This window comes from Natator depressus, chromosome 13, assembly GCF_965152275.1.
Source record: "Natator depressus isolate rNatDep1 chromosome 13, rNatDep2.hap1, whole genome shotgun sequence".
NCBI lineage: Eukaryota > Metazoa > Chordata > Testudines > Cheloniidae > Natator > Natator depressus.
Genome location: NC_134246.1, coordinates 38,781,665 through 38,795,164, shown reverse-complemented (window position 1 = coordinate 38,795,164; position 13,500 = coordinate 38,781,665). Strand labels below are relative to the sequence as shown.

Here is a 13,500-nt window from a genome sequence, read left to right as displayed (position 1 = left end):
CGGGGGCAGCAGCGACACCCCCCGCTTCGGGCTTGGGCAGGAGACCCTGCACCCGGGGGAACGGAACACAAACCTCCCGCCAGTTTTAACCCTTCCGTTCCCGGGCAATGTGTCTCCCCTTCCTGCCCAGAGCCCTGCTGAGTGCAGAGATCCCTCACTTCGTCTGTGAACCCCAATTCGGAGTGAGTCCTGTTCTGAGTCGCTCTACCCTCGGAGACCTGGCACGTTGGCTCTGCCGGGGCCCGTCTCGGTGTCAGACTCACAGGACAGCGTCTGTCAGTGTAAAGAGGACAAGCGCGTTGGGGTTTGCATCAGACCCAATGGATGGAGCGAATTGCCCCTGGGGCCAAATCCTCCGCTAGTTTAAAGTCACACAACTGCTTTCAATAGACATGAGTTACTCCTGATTTACACAGGGCAGGCTCTGGCCCTTTCAGAAAACTGGGATGTTTATGGCATGAATGAAGCGGAAGGTGATTAGTTCATTATCACCGATGTGGGGCCCCTCACCGGGGCATCTCCGCCCTTCGCATGCGGTTATTGCCCTTTTCCCCCCTATGCCGCAGGGAGGCCGGGGAACTATCACAGCCCCTGGTTCGGGGCGGGGGACTGAGGCAGAGAGAGATGGAGGCCGGGGTGTGGAAATGGGCCATTCAGGGTCCGGGCGGGGCTGTGGGGCAGAGATCACCCGGCGCCGGAATAAACCCCGCTCCGCTGCGCCGGGGAATGTGGCAACGCCGGGACTTTCCAAAGCGGCTCCTGGGTTGTTTTCACCAACTGCCCTGTAGAAATCCCAGCCCGGACCCTCCGCTGGTGTCAGTGGGTGGAGCTCAGACATCCCAACCCCAAATAAAGTGCCACAATGTCACAGAGTCACCATGGAGATAAAAGACCCCGCCCCTCAGCCCCCGATGGCATCACTCAGCCCACCGCTGGCCCGCAGGACATTGGGGACAGTCACGTGGCTAAGGGCTGGGGACAGGAACACGAAGGGATTTCATGGGGTCGCTCAGGGGGAGGCGGCTGCTGAGGGAGAAGTTGAGGCCCGTTGGTGAGGGGTCAGGGGGGCCCTAGAGTCACAGAGCGCAGCTCCCGCTGAATGAGATATGGCCCCAGGCTTTCCTAAGTGTCCCCTAGTGTTAGTTAGGTTCAAGGTAGGGATGAAGGGTGAGGGTCAGTGTTAACAGTCAGGGTTAGAACTGCATCCTGGGTAAAGTCAGGATTTGGGGCTCTAAGTAAGGTATTCATGTAGTTTTCCGGTTCAGACATATATCCTCAGGATCAGGGTTAGCTGGGGGAGCTAGAGGAGGGATAAAGAAGATGCCAGTTTCTCACCTTATGGTCGAGTAGGAAGCTCCGACTGAGACAAGGGTTAGGTACCACAGAGATAAAGCGCCGTCTCTTCTCTCAGCCCCACACAAAGAAACTGTGTTCGGGCTAGGAAATGGCGGGTGTCTCTTATAAGTAGCAGGATATGCAAATGATGTTGAGAGTATCCTGTTTAAATCTGTCCCTCTCTCTGCCCAGGCTGCACCCGGAGACACAATCCGCAGTCCCCTGGGTCTCTGCAGTCACGAACCAGTCCCCTGAGAACTTTCCCTTCCAACCCCAGGGGAAATGAAGCTTTGGTTGTACCTGGTTCTCATTGCAGCATCTCCGGAAGGTCCATTCTCCCTTTCCATGGGTTGAATGTATTGGGGAGGTGCGGGATTATTGCCCGAGGTACTCATGTTCCGCATAATTAATTGTTATTCCCAGGTGCCCTGTCCCAGGTGCAGCTGGTGGAGTCCGGAGGGGACGTGAAAAAGCCCGGAGACTCTCTCCGCCTCTCCTGCAAAGCCTCCGGCTTCACTTTCAGCAGCTACTGGATGAGCTGGGTCCGACAGGCTCCCGGGAAGGGACTGGAGTGGGTCGCCCAGATTCACGGCTGTAGCATAAAGAAAAGGAGGACTTGTGGCACCTTAGAGACTAACCAATTTATTTGAGCATAAGCTTTCCTGAGCTTCAGCTCAGTTCATCGATGCATACTGTGAAAAATACAGAAGATGTTTTTATACACACTGTTGGATCATATTAAAGAAGTTCTGTATTAAAATCACAAATGAGTTTGATTCCCCATAGTTTAAATTCCAGGGTATTACTAATTAAGAGGTCTCTTGGTTTTTGGTACTGTTTCTCTCCCTCTGTATGTGAAACTTGCAAGCTGCTAATTGCGTTAGTACATTCTAAGACAGAGTCTGTTCTCAAAGCAATTCACAGAGAGAGACTCAAAGCAATACTCTAACAACAGACACAGCACCCAGAGACTCCCCGCCCTTTTGTTGTATTAACAACTGTGATTAAAATAGAGATAGAGGATGGATGTGGATGGATGCTTGGTGTGGATAAGAACTGAATGATCAGGGAGGTGCCAGCCTAAGAATCCAGTGTCCATCGGCTGAAGAAGGCGTCAAGTGGAAATAACCAGAGGACCCCGGAGGGCAGACTGGAATCCACCCAACAGCCTCAAGAATGGGAGAACCAAAGAACAAGATAACATCTAGCAGCACGGAGCCGTCAGGAATGTGCTATCTGCTGATTGATTCAGCAACAGCATGATGAAGCAATTCCCATAGACTGGCATAGGAAGAAATTCCTATAAAAATAGACTCTAAAAAAGTGAGAACTTTGGGGTCTGATTCTGCAAACCAACTTCCAGGAGCATCAGATGAGCATCTGACAAGGCCCTGCTCCCTCCTCATGTCCAGGCCACCTGGCCAGTGGCTTGGCATGAGCAACTCTAAGGCTGGTAACTATGATAACAACCTTGCAGAACCTGTGTGTGTGTGTGTGTGTATATGAATGAATGTGTGAAGAAATATGAGATTGAATGGAATGTTATAGCTATAACTAACTGCTTACTATGATTCTTTCTGTATTCACAATAAATGTGGTATTTTGCCTTTTTTCCCTTTAATAAGATCCTGCTGGTTTTTAATTTATTGGTACAACAACACAAACCATAAAAAATGGGTGTTTATCACTACAAAAGGTTTTCTCTCCCCCCACCCCACTCTCCTGCTGGTAATAGCTTATCTAAAGTGATCACTCTCCTTACAATGTGTATGATAATCACATACGACAGTGACTCGGTAAAAGGGCGATTCACCGTCTCCAGAGATGACCCCAACAGCCTGTTGTACCTGCAGATGACCAGCCTGAAGCCCGAGGACACCGCCGGGTATCACTCTGCGAGAGACACAGCGAGGGGAATCCCGAAGGGCTCATATAAAAACCCGAGCGGCAGAACCGCCCTTCTCCCGTGCGCCGCGTGGGGGCAGCACTTCCACAAACAGCCCAGCCCTGGGCACAGGAACGGGACCTACAACCAGAGTGAAAAACAAACCAGTGACCGGGGAGCTGCCACATCTACCCCCTAGGACGGGGTGGGCAAACTTTTTGGCCTGACTGCCACATCGGGGTTCTGAAACTGCATGGAGGGCTGGGTAGGGAAGGCTCTGCCTCCCCAAACAGCATGGCCACCGCCCTCTACCTACCCCCTCCCACTTCCTGCCCCCTGACTGCCCCCGGCCCGGCCCTGGACACAGGAACCCCATCCACACCCCTCTCCCTGACAGGCCCCCTGGGTCTCCCATGACTATCCAACTGCCCCCTGCTCCCTGACTTTTGAAAAGTAAGCCATCCTGGGATAAGAGGGAAGTCCTCTCATGGATCAGTAACTGGTTAAAAGATGAGAAGCAAAGGGTAGGAATAAATGATCAGTTTTCAGAATGGAGAGAGATGAATAGTGGTATCCCTGAGGGGTCGGTGCTGGGACCATTACTGTTCAACATATTCATATGTAACCCTTCTGCCAGGCCAAGTTGATAGCAGCAAGGGCCGGGTTCAGTACACAGGGGTTCCCTCTCATCAAAGCAAATACAAAACTGGCTCGAGCCCCCACCCAGTGACCTGGGAAAATCTTACACACCCCCTGGGCGCCTCGAAGAGGCAATACTTCCCCTCTCGCAAGCATGGAGTCTCGGTGTAGTAGAGAATCTTTAATAACATGAGGTAAACGACATCAGCATTAAATTGGGAAAACACCACAACTAGTGTTCATTAACCAAACCATGAGCAAAGACCCACCCCAGAAAATTGGGCCACACCCTTTCCCTCGGGTTCTTGAGTCCCAGAACCCAAATGTCTCTTGAGTCCAGCAATCCTCAAATCACCCAAAATCCAAAAAGTCCAGCCCCAGAGTTCAAAAGTTCATCTGCAGAGTGTTACTCCCCAGTCTGGCTAAAATGTGCCTGTGTGTGGGGGAAAGAGGTAAGGGGTACCTTACGTGTCCTGAAGCTGACTGCCCCACAGGGCTCTGCTCTGCTACTCTGTCTCACGAACGGCTCCGCTCCACCACGACCGGCTCCACTCTGCACAGCTCGCCGTCTCACGAACAGCTCTGCTCAGCTTGCCGTCTCACGAACGGCTCCGCTCCACCACGACCGGCTCCGCTCGGCACAGCTCGCTGTCTCACGAACAGCCCGGCTCAGCTCGCCGTCTCACGAACACACCGCTGTCTCACGAACGGCTCCGCTCCACCACGACCGGCTCCCTCTGCACAGCTCGCCGTCTCACGAACAGCTCGGCTCAGCTCGCCGTCTCACGATCACACCGCTGTCTCACGAACGGCTCCACTCTGCACAGCTCGCCGTCCCACAAACAGCTCTGCGTCTCGCGAACACACCGCTGTCCCACGAACAGCTCTGCTCAGCTAGCCGTCTCGCGAACAGCTCCGCTCTGCACAGCTCGCCGTCTCACGAACAGCACCACTGCACTCTAAGATCTTCCGGCTCCCCACTACTTGACACAGTGCTCAGTGATTTCAGCTCTCAGTGATTTCAGCTCATAGTAGTGGGGGCCTTAGTGCTGGTGCACCATAAGGCCAAAGTGAATGCAGCACAGTACCTGTAGCAAGACTCTTAATAGACCCAACATTAGCTCTGACATTCCACAGTGGAGAGAGACAGAGGTGCAATTGGTGCTTCAGGCCCTCACAAAGGGGCCCACACCACCAGGTACTAATACCTGTCTCAAGTCTCTCTCAATTCACACAGTTTTGGAACCCATGACCCTTGCCTAGCGAGTGCTACTTAGTTGATGGTGAGTCCCTCCATCATAGCAAAAGGCCAAGTACAGTTCCAAGCACAGTTCCCATAATCAGGGTAATAACAATTTATTCTTCCTGCCCCAATAACAGAGACACTGGGGATCCCACAGCAGCCGAAGTGACCATTTGGGCAGCTATGGCCTCAGTCTAGGCGGCGTGGGTGTGCCTATGCAAATGAGATCAGCCCCTGAAGTTTTTTTTTCCACAACTTGCCACACCTCACCACCAGATGTCAGGGTGGAGCTCATCCTGACACTGCTTACACATAAATGATCTGGGAAAATGGGTAAACCGTGAGGTGGCAAAATTTGCAGATGATACAAATCTATTCAAGATTTTTAAGTCCAAAGCAGACTGAGAAGAGTTACAAAGGGATCTCACAAAACTGGGTGACTGGGCAACAAAATGGCAGATGAAATTCAATGTTGATAAATACAAAGTAATGTACATTGGAAAACAATCTCAGCTATACATACAAAATGATGGGGTCTAAATTAGCTGTTAACACTCAAGAAAGAGATGTTGGAGTCATTGTGGATGGTTCTCTGAAAACATCCACTCAATGTACAGCAGCAGTTAACAAAGCAAAGAGAATGTTGGGAATCATTAAGAAAGGGATAGATAATAAGACAGAAAATATGATATTGCTTCTCTATAAAGCCATGGTACATGCACACCTTGAATACTGTGTGCAGCTCTGGTCACCCCATCCCAAAAAAGATATACTGGAATTGTAAAAGGTACAGAGATGAGCAACTAAAATGGTTAGGGGTATGAAACAGGAGGAGAGATTAAAATGACTGGGAATTTTCATCTTAGAAAAGAGACACCAAGGTGGGGGTTTGTTAGAGGTCTATGAAATCTTGACTGGTGTGAAGAAAGTGAATAAGGAAATGTTATTTACTCCTTCTCAGAACACAAGAACTAGCAGGCATCCAAAGAAATTAATAGGCAGCATGTTTTAAAAAAAACAAAAGGAAGCACTTCTTCACACAGCATAAAGTCAGCCTATGGAACTCTTTGCCAGGGGATGCTGTGAAGACCAAAACTATTAAAGGATTAAAAAAAGAACTCGATAAATTCCTGGAGAATAGGTCCATCAGTGGCTATTAGCCTGGTTGGGGAGGGATGCAACACCATGCTCTGAGTGTCCCTAGCCTGTTTGCCAGAAGCTGGGAATGGGCAACAGGGGATGGACCGCTTGATGATGACCTGTTCTGTTCATTCCCTCTGAAGCACCTGGCCTTGACCACTCTCGGAAGACAGGATACTGGGCTATATGGACCACTGGTCTGACCCAGTATGACCATTCTTATATAAAAAATTAATTGTAATAATAAACATGTTTAGTACAGAAACTCCCCAACATAATGACCTCTCAAGATAGCAACGATGTGAGATAACAACCTTGGCAAATAATGCATTTTTAAAATCTTGGCCTACTAGGAAACATATGTATATAAGTTTCCATTCACAGTCACAAATCTAGCATTCTGGAGCAAAGTCACCAAAATATAGTCCAACACACAAATGTTTATTTAACGTGCCCCTCGCTTTTCCCTCCACCGCACCCCACTCACCGCTGTTGTCCTTGGTCAGTGGAGACTCAGAGTTCAGAGGTGCTTTCACGTGAGTTCATCTCCCAGGTGGGGGGCAAGAAGGCACCTTGCTCGTTCCTCCAGCTGCTCACTGTTCGCTCTGGCCACTGCTGTTTGTTGTGCCACCGTTCACTCCACCGCTCTGTTGCCAATGGCCCTGCGCCGTCACCTTCTGCTGCCACCTGCCACTGTGACCTCTGCGAGTGGGTCTCTTGAGGTTCCACCAGCTCTCAGTGATTTCAGCTGAGCTCTCAGTGGGGGAACCTCGCTGCTGGTGCAGGCTGGGCCCTCTCTTCCACAGAAACACTGTCCCACAGCAGGTCTGAGCACTTAGACCTGATTCTCAGTGATTTCAGCTGTAGTGCTGACTTAACAAAACAAAAGACAATTTGTGAAGCCTAATCAGCTCTGTCTTTAAACAGTGGAGAGGGGCAGGTCAAATCGTACTTGTGACTCAGCCAGACCACCAAGGAAAACACCTGTCCCCACCCTCTCTCTTGATGCCCTCAATCAACACAGGCGAAGTACAGGTGCTAGGATCGCAAACAGTCACTAAATTGGCATGTAACTAGTTCACAAAACTGGCGGGGGTTGGGGGTGTTGGGGAAATTCGGGGGGTGGGGCTGTACACCTCCCCTAATTGGGTGTAGGGAAATCACCTGCAAACTCAATCATGTGAAACATGGATAGCGCATGAAAGCAGAAAGCGGTGTGTGCACTAAAATGCACGATTGTGTGTATGTACAGATCAAAAGAAGAAAGAACACACGAACACTGAAGAAAATGAAGAAAAACAGGAGTGAAGGCTGGAGCGTGCCTCAGTGCTACACAAAAGATGGTGGCGTTGTGGCTATTACCAGCTAAGGGGGACGCTAGGCATGATGTCACTCCTAGGAGAGTCCAATACGGGTATGAGCTTGGCAGGATTGCTTAAGGACACTGCTGTCTCCGACCTCACATTATTCCTGATTTTATTGGCAGTGAGATTATGTATTTATTGAAATAAGTTCTGAAGACACACTCAGAATTTTACCAGTAGCAGCTGGCCAACAAAACGCTGCTTTCGGAAGCTGAGAGCAGGCTTACTCATAGAAATACTAATTTTACAAGTGCAATTATCGTTTTTTTCTCAGCCCTGGCCTCCTACCTGCCAGTAATGAACAATTAGTGAAGGGTAAGGCTAGGCTAAGGGTATTTGTGTAGCCAGATGTGTATATTTTTGTCATATTTCAACGAAAATGTCTGTAGAGAGAATCTTTTCCCCTTTATCTCCTTTATTTATCAACCAACTTTGAAAAAAAATTCAAATAGATTCAGTTTTTTTTTCTTTTAGAGGCCCCTCGTATTGCAAAACCCTAAACTGTAGCTTGGTTAGTTTACACCTTAATCCGGCCCTGGGTAACTTTCTCTATTCACTGATTTCATGGCGGGCAGAAGACAGAGCAGAAGGGAACATTCCGTGTGACAGCGGGACCCTGGAGTCCACCTGCCAGGAGACTGAACAACGCGATGCTGCGTCACACGCCACCTGTGTCCCCCCGTTATATTGTCCCCACCCCCGGCCCATGCAAATGAGCTCCCCGGGGCCCGGTTCATAGCCCAGCCGCAGGCCGCTTACCCGCACAGAGCCAGCGCCGGGCTTCAGCTTCTCATCCCGCCTGGGGAACGAGCCGCCAGCCGCAGACATGACCCCCAGCCTGGCCATCGCCTTCCTCCTGCTGCTCCCCGCGGGTACGGGCGGGATCTGAGCTGCCGCTGGAAGCCCGATACCGCATCTTCCCTAATAACTGAGCCCTGGGAATCACTGTAATATTTCCCCTTCATTTCCCCCTCTGCAGGTGTCTATTCCCAGATCAGCCTGGTGGAGTCCGGTGGGGGAATCAAGAAGCCCGGGGAGACCCTCAGACTGACCTGCACCGTGTCCGGATTCTCTCTCACTAGCGACGGGGTGCAGTGGGTTCGCCAGCCAGCGGGGAAGGGGCTGGAATGGATGGGAGGGATCTGGGGTGGTGGAAGCAATAACACTAACGATGCTTTCAAAAGTCGCCTCACCATCACCAGAGACACCTCCAAAAGCCAAGTGGTCCTGCAGCTGACCGGCCTGCAGCCCGCAGACACCTCGGTGTATCACTGTGCCAGAGACAGACACACAGTGAGGGGAAACCGATCAGAGCCCGCACTAAAACTGACCGTGCGGAGAGCCAGCCTGCCTGTGAGAGCCGCCGGGAGCAGCAGCTGCCAGCACCGCGCGCTCTCTGCTTCGTTAGGTGTTTGCTTCTTGCGGATTCCCCTGAAAGTTACAAGCCCTCCTGAATTAAACCCCGTATCATCCCAAGTCACACAGTGAATCAGAGACACCAAGATTGAGAATGGAACCCAGGAGTCCTGACTCCCACGGCCCTGCTCTACCAATTTGTCTCTCGTTCTGCTCAGAAGTGAATGGAAAGACCCCAGGACTATTCATACCTAGACTCACGCTGTAGCAACCAGCTTATTCTTCCCTCCCATGGCTGGGGAAATAAACCAGGAGTCTTTTTACCGGGGCCTGTTGTAGATCCTAGAGCCCGACTGTCATGAGCTATGGAACAGAGCCCAGGCCTTCTGTTTCCTGGAGGACAAAGTCGGAGTCAATGGCTCAAGGACACATTGATTGAGAGCAAACAGACAACACCTCACTCTGGCCCTCGGCCTGCACGGTGCTGAGCGGGCTAAATCTCTTCCCCTTCAGCCCATTGATAAATCTCTGTGGGTGAAATTCATCCCCGTGCCGAGAGCCCAGCACAAAGGCCTGAGCCCCTAGTGAGCCCCACCTCAGCATGACCTGTCCTTTTAATATATCACAGGCCCTCTCCTGTCATCTTTACAAGACCCAACTTCTCTGGTTTTACCGCATTTCCCCTAAGGTGTTGCCTTCTCTGCTTCTGTACCCCAGATTCACCCTCATAGAACCAATTCATGACAAAATAAATGTTTACTGAGATCCACTTTGAGACATGCACTCGGCTGCCTCAGTTACACCGTCCCCTCCAAACACAAGACAGAGTTCACCCAGAGGAATTTCCCAAACCCATGCGGATGCGTAGAGATGAACAATCCGGATTCTCCCCTGCTCTACTCCACGTGGTCCATTTTAATCTCTGTAAAGCAGATGGGCTGTGGGCCTCTTCTGATGTTCAGCGCATCCTACGCTTTCAGAACAAGGACAAGTTTCACCTCCCATTTCTAGAGTCGACAGCAGCTGATACACAGAACAGGGGCAGAAGCCCAGTTGGTCAGGTGACCAGTGTCAGCCCCTGACTGAGAGCAGGATATGGAAATAGGGTTGCTTAGCTCCCTGCTTAAAACCTGCCCTTCCCCAGACCCTGCAGCTCTCGCACTGAGAAGCCAGAGACTTTTGGGACCGAGCAGCGAAAGAGTCAATCCCTGGAGATTCCGGACCCAGGCAGAGAAATGCGATTTTGGCTCCATCTCTTCCTCACTCCCGCAGGGCTCAGAGGTGATTTTCTCCCCGACAACAGCGGAGGTTCCTGAGATTTCTTCTCCGCCACAATCTCCTGATTCTTAACGTGCCTTGATTTGCAGGTGCCCGGTCGCAGGTGCAGCTGGTGGAGTCCGGAGGGGGTGTGAAAAAGCCCGGACACTCTCTCCGCCTCTCCCGCAAAGCCTCCGGCTTCACCTTCAGCAGCCACTGGATGGACTGGGTCCGCCAGGCTCCTGGAAAGGGGCTGGAGTGGGTCTCGGTAATTAGCGGGGGGGGGGGGAGACCACATATTACCCCGCTTCAGCCCGGGGTCCCTTCACCGTCTCCAGAGACACCTCCAGCAGCCTGCTGTACTTGCTAATGACAGGCCTGAGACCCGAGGACACCGCCCGGTATCGTTGTGCTGGAGACACAGTGAAACGAGATCGATGAATGTTAATAGAAAAGCCCCAGCTGCAGAATCTCATTCTCCGGTGCGACGCGTGGAGACAGCAGATCCACAAACAATTCACCCCGAGGCACGAGAATGAGAGGGACACCAAAATGAATAAGAGCCTGACATCAGGTTTTCACCTTACAATTCACTGGCTATGGCCCCCATTGCTACACAAAATCCGGATGGGCCGGCGGGCCAGGGATCATTCAGCTCCTGGATAAACCCTACTCAGCTCCAACCCGAAATGTTGGGCAGGGCTGGGATTTTTTAAAGGGGCATCATGGATTTATTCACCCACCTCAGATCTCAGGTTCACAGCCCAGGATCTCTGCCTTGTAAAAGGGTGGAATTAAAGATCCAGCCCACAATATGTTTCCACGATTTAATGCAGTAACCATAGAGATAAAGGACCCCACACCTCCGCCCTCACTTACCTGAATCTGCCCAGTGCTGGCACAGGGGAGAGTCACGCGCCTAGGGATTCTGGGATGCAGCGCAACTGGGTGTCAAGTGGAATCACTTATGGAGAGGCTGCTGCTCAGCGGGGTTTCCTGTGATAAAAGCCGCCCTCCCCCGGGGTAGGCGGGGCACGTTCACTCTCCTCCCGGCCGTTACCATCTCAGACTCACTGGACAGTGGCTGTCAACTCAGAGAGCCGAAACGGGTGATGGGGCCGATCTACAGCCCTTGGGAACCATGAAACTCTCGCCTCTGATTTCACAAGGGTTTGGTGTTGTGGCCTTAAGAAGGACCTTACACGGTGAGAGCAGATCCACAGCTGGAATCAGCGACCACAGACCCGCTGGAGTCCACACAGCAGCGACCCCTATTTATGCCAGCGGACCTTTCACTGACTGTCCGTAGTAGGTGGTTGCTCCACTAATTGGTGATAAGAAAAAAGAAAAGGAGTACTTGTGGCACCTTAGAGACTAACCAGTTTATTTGAGCATGAGCTTTCGTGAGCTACAGCTCACTTCATCGGATGCATAGCATATCGTGGAAACTGCAGAAGACATTATATACACACAGAGACCATGAAACAAAACTTCCTCCCACCCCACTGTCCTGCTGGTAACAGCTTATCTAAAGTGATCAGCAAACGGGGAAAGATTAAGAATGAGCTCTCAAAAATGGATACTCTCATAAAAAACCAACCTTCCACACAAGCTTCCTCGTGGCTGGATTTTACTAAAACTAGACAAGCCATTTACAACGCACACTTTACTTCTCTACAAAAGAAAAAGGACACTAAACTTTCTAAACTACTACAGGCTACAAGGGGCCACAGCAATGGTTCCCTCAACCCACCCAGCAATATTGTTAACCTATCCAACTATACTCTCAGCCCAGCAGAAGCAGCTGTCCTATCTCGGGGTCTCTCCTTCTGCCCCTCCACCCCCTCGAACATGATACAGTTCTGTGGTGACCTAGAATCCTATTTTCGACGTCTCCGACTCAAGGAATATTTCCAAAATACCTCTGAACAACATAATGATCCACAGAGGCCTGCCTACCAACATTACAAAAAGAAGGATTCTAGGTGGACTCCTCCTGAAGGTCGAAACAGCAGACTGGACTTCTACATAGAGTGCTTCCGCCGACGTGCACCGGCTGAAATTGTGGAAAAGCAGCATCACTTGCCCCATAACCTCAGCCGTGCAGAACACAATGCCATCCACAGCCTCAGAAACAACTCTGACATCATAATCAAAAAGGCTGACAAAGGAGGTGCTGTTGTCATTATGAATAGGTCGGAATATGAACAAGAGGCTGCTCGGCAGCTCTCCAACACCACTTTCTACAAGCCATTACCCTATGATCCCACTGAGAGTTACCAAAAGCATCTACAGCATTTGCTCAAGAAACTTCCTGAAAAAGCACAAGATCAAATCCGCACAGACACACCCCTGGAACCCCGACCTGGGATATTCTATCTACTACCCAAGATCCATAAACCTGGAAATCCTGGGCGCCCCATCATCTCAGGCATTGGCACCCTGACAGCAGGATTGTCCGGCTATGTAGACTCACTCCTCAGGCCCTACGCTACCAGCACTCCCAGCTACCTTCGAGACACCACTGACTTCCTGAGGAAACTACAATCCATTGGTGATCTTCCTGATAACACCATCCTGGCCACTATGGATGTAGAAGCCCTCTACACCAACATTCCACACAAAGATGGACTACAAGCCGTCAAGAACACTATCCCCGATAATGTCACGGCTAACCTGGTGGCTGAACTTTGTGACTTTGTCCTTACCCATAACTATTTTACATTTGGGGACAATGTATACCTTCAGATCAGTGGCACTGCTATGGGTACCCGCATGGCCCCACAGTATGCCAACATTTTTATGGCTGATTTAGAACAACGCTTCCTCAGCTCTCGTCCCCTAATGCCCCTACTTTACTTGCGCTATATTGATGACATCTTCATCATCTGGACCCATGGAAAAGAAGCCCTTGAGGAATTCCACCATGATTTCAACAATTTCCATCCCACCATCAACCTCAGCCTGGTCCAGTCCACACAAGAGATCCACTTCCTGGACACTACAGTGCTAATAAACGATGGTCACATCAACACCACCCTATACCGGAAACCTACTGACCGCTATTCCTACCTACATGCCTCCAGCTTTCACCCTGACCACACCACACGATCCATCGTCTACAGCCAAGCTCTGCGATACAACCGCATTTGCTCCAACCCCTCAGACAGAGACAAACACCTACAAGATCTCTATCAAGCATTCTTACAACTACAATACCCACCTGCGGAAGTGAAGAAACAGATTGATAGAGCCAGAAGAGTTCCCAGAAGTCACCTACT

General features: G+C 50.7%; 1 gene segment (V, D, J or C); it reads left to right on the top strand.

The window, feature by feature from the left end:
* Positions 1-1,617: 1,617 nt before the first annotated feature.
* On the top strand, positions 1,618-3,419 carry LOC141997149 (Ig heavy chain V region 3-like). The segment is given in 3 exon segments: positions 1,618-1,663; positions 1,759-1,939; positions 3,113-3,419. Coding segments are annotated over 3 exon segments (534 nt in total).
* The last annotated feature ends 10,081 nt before the right edge of the window (positions 3,420-13,500 follow it).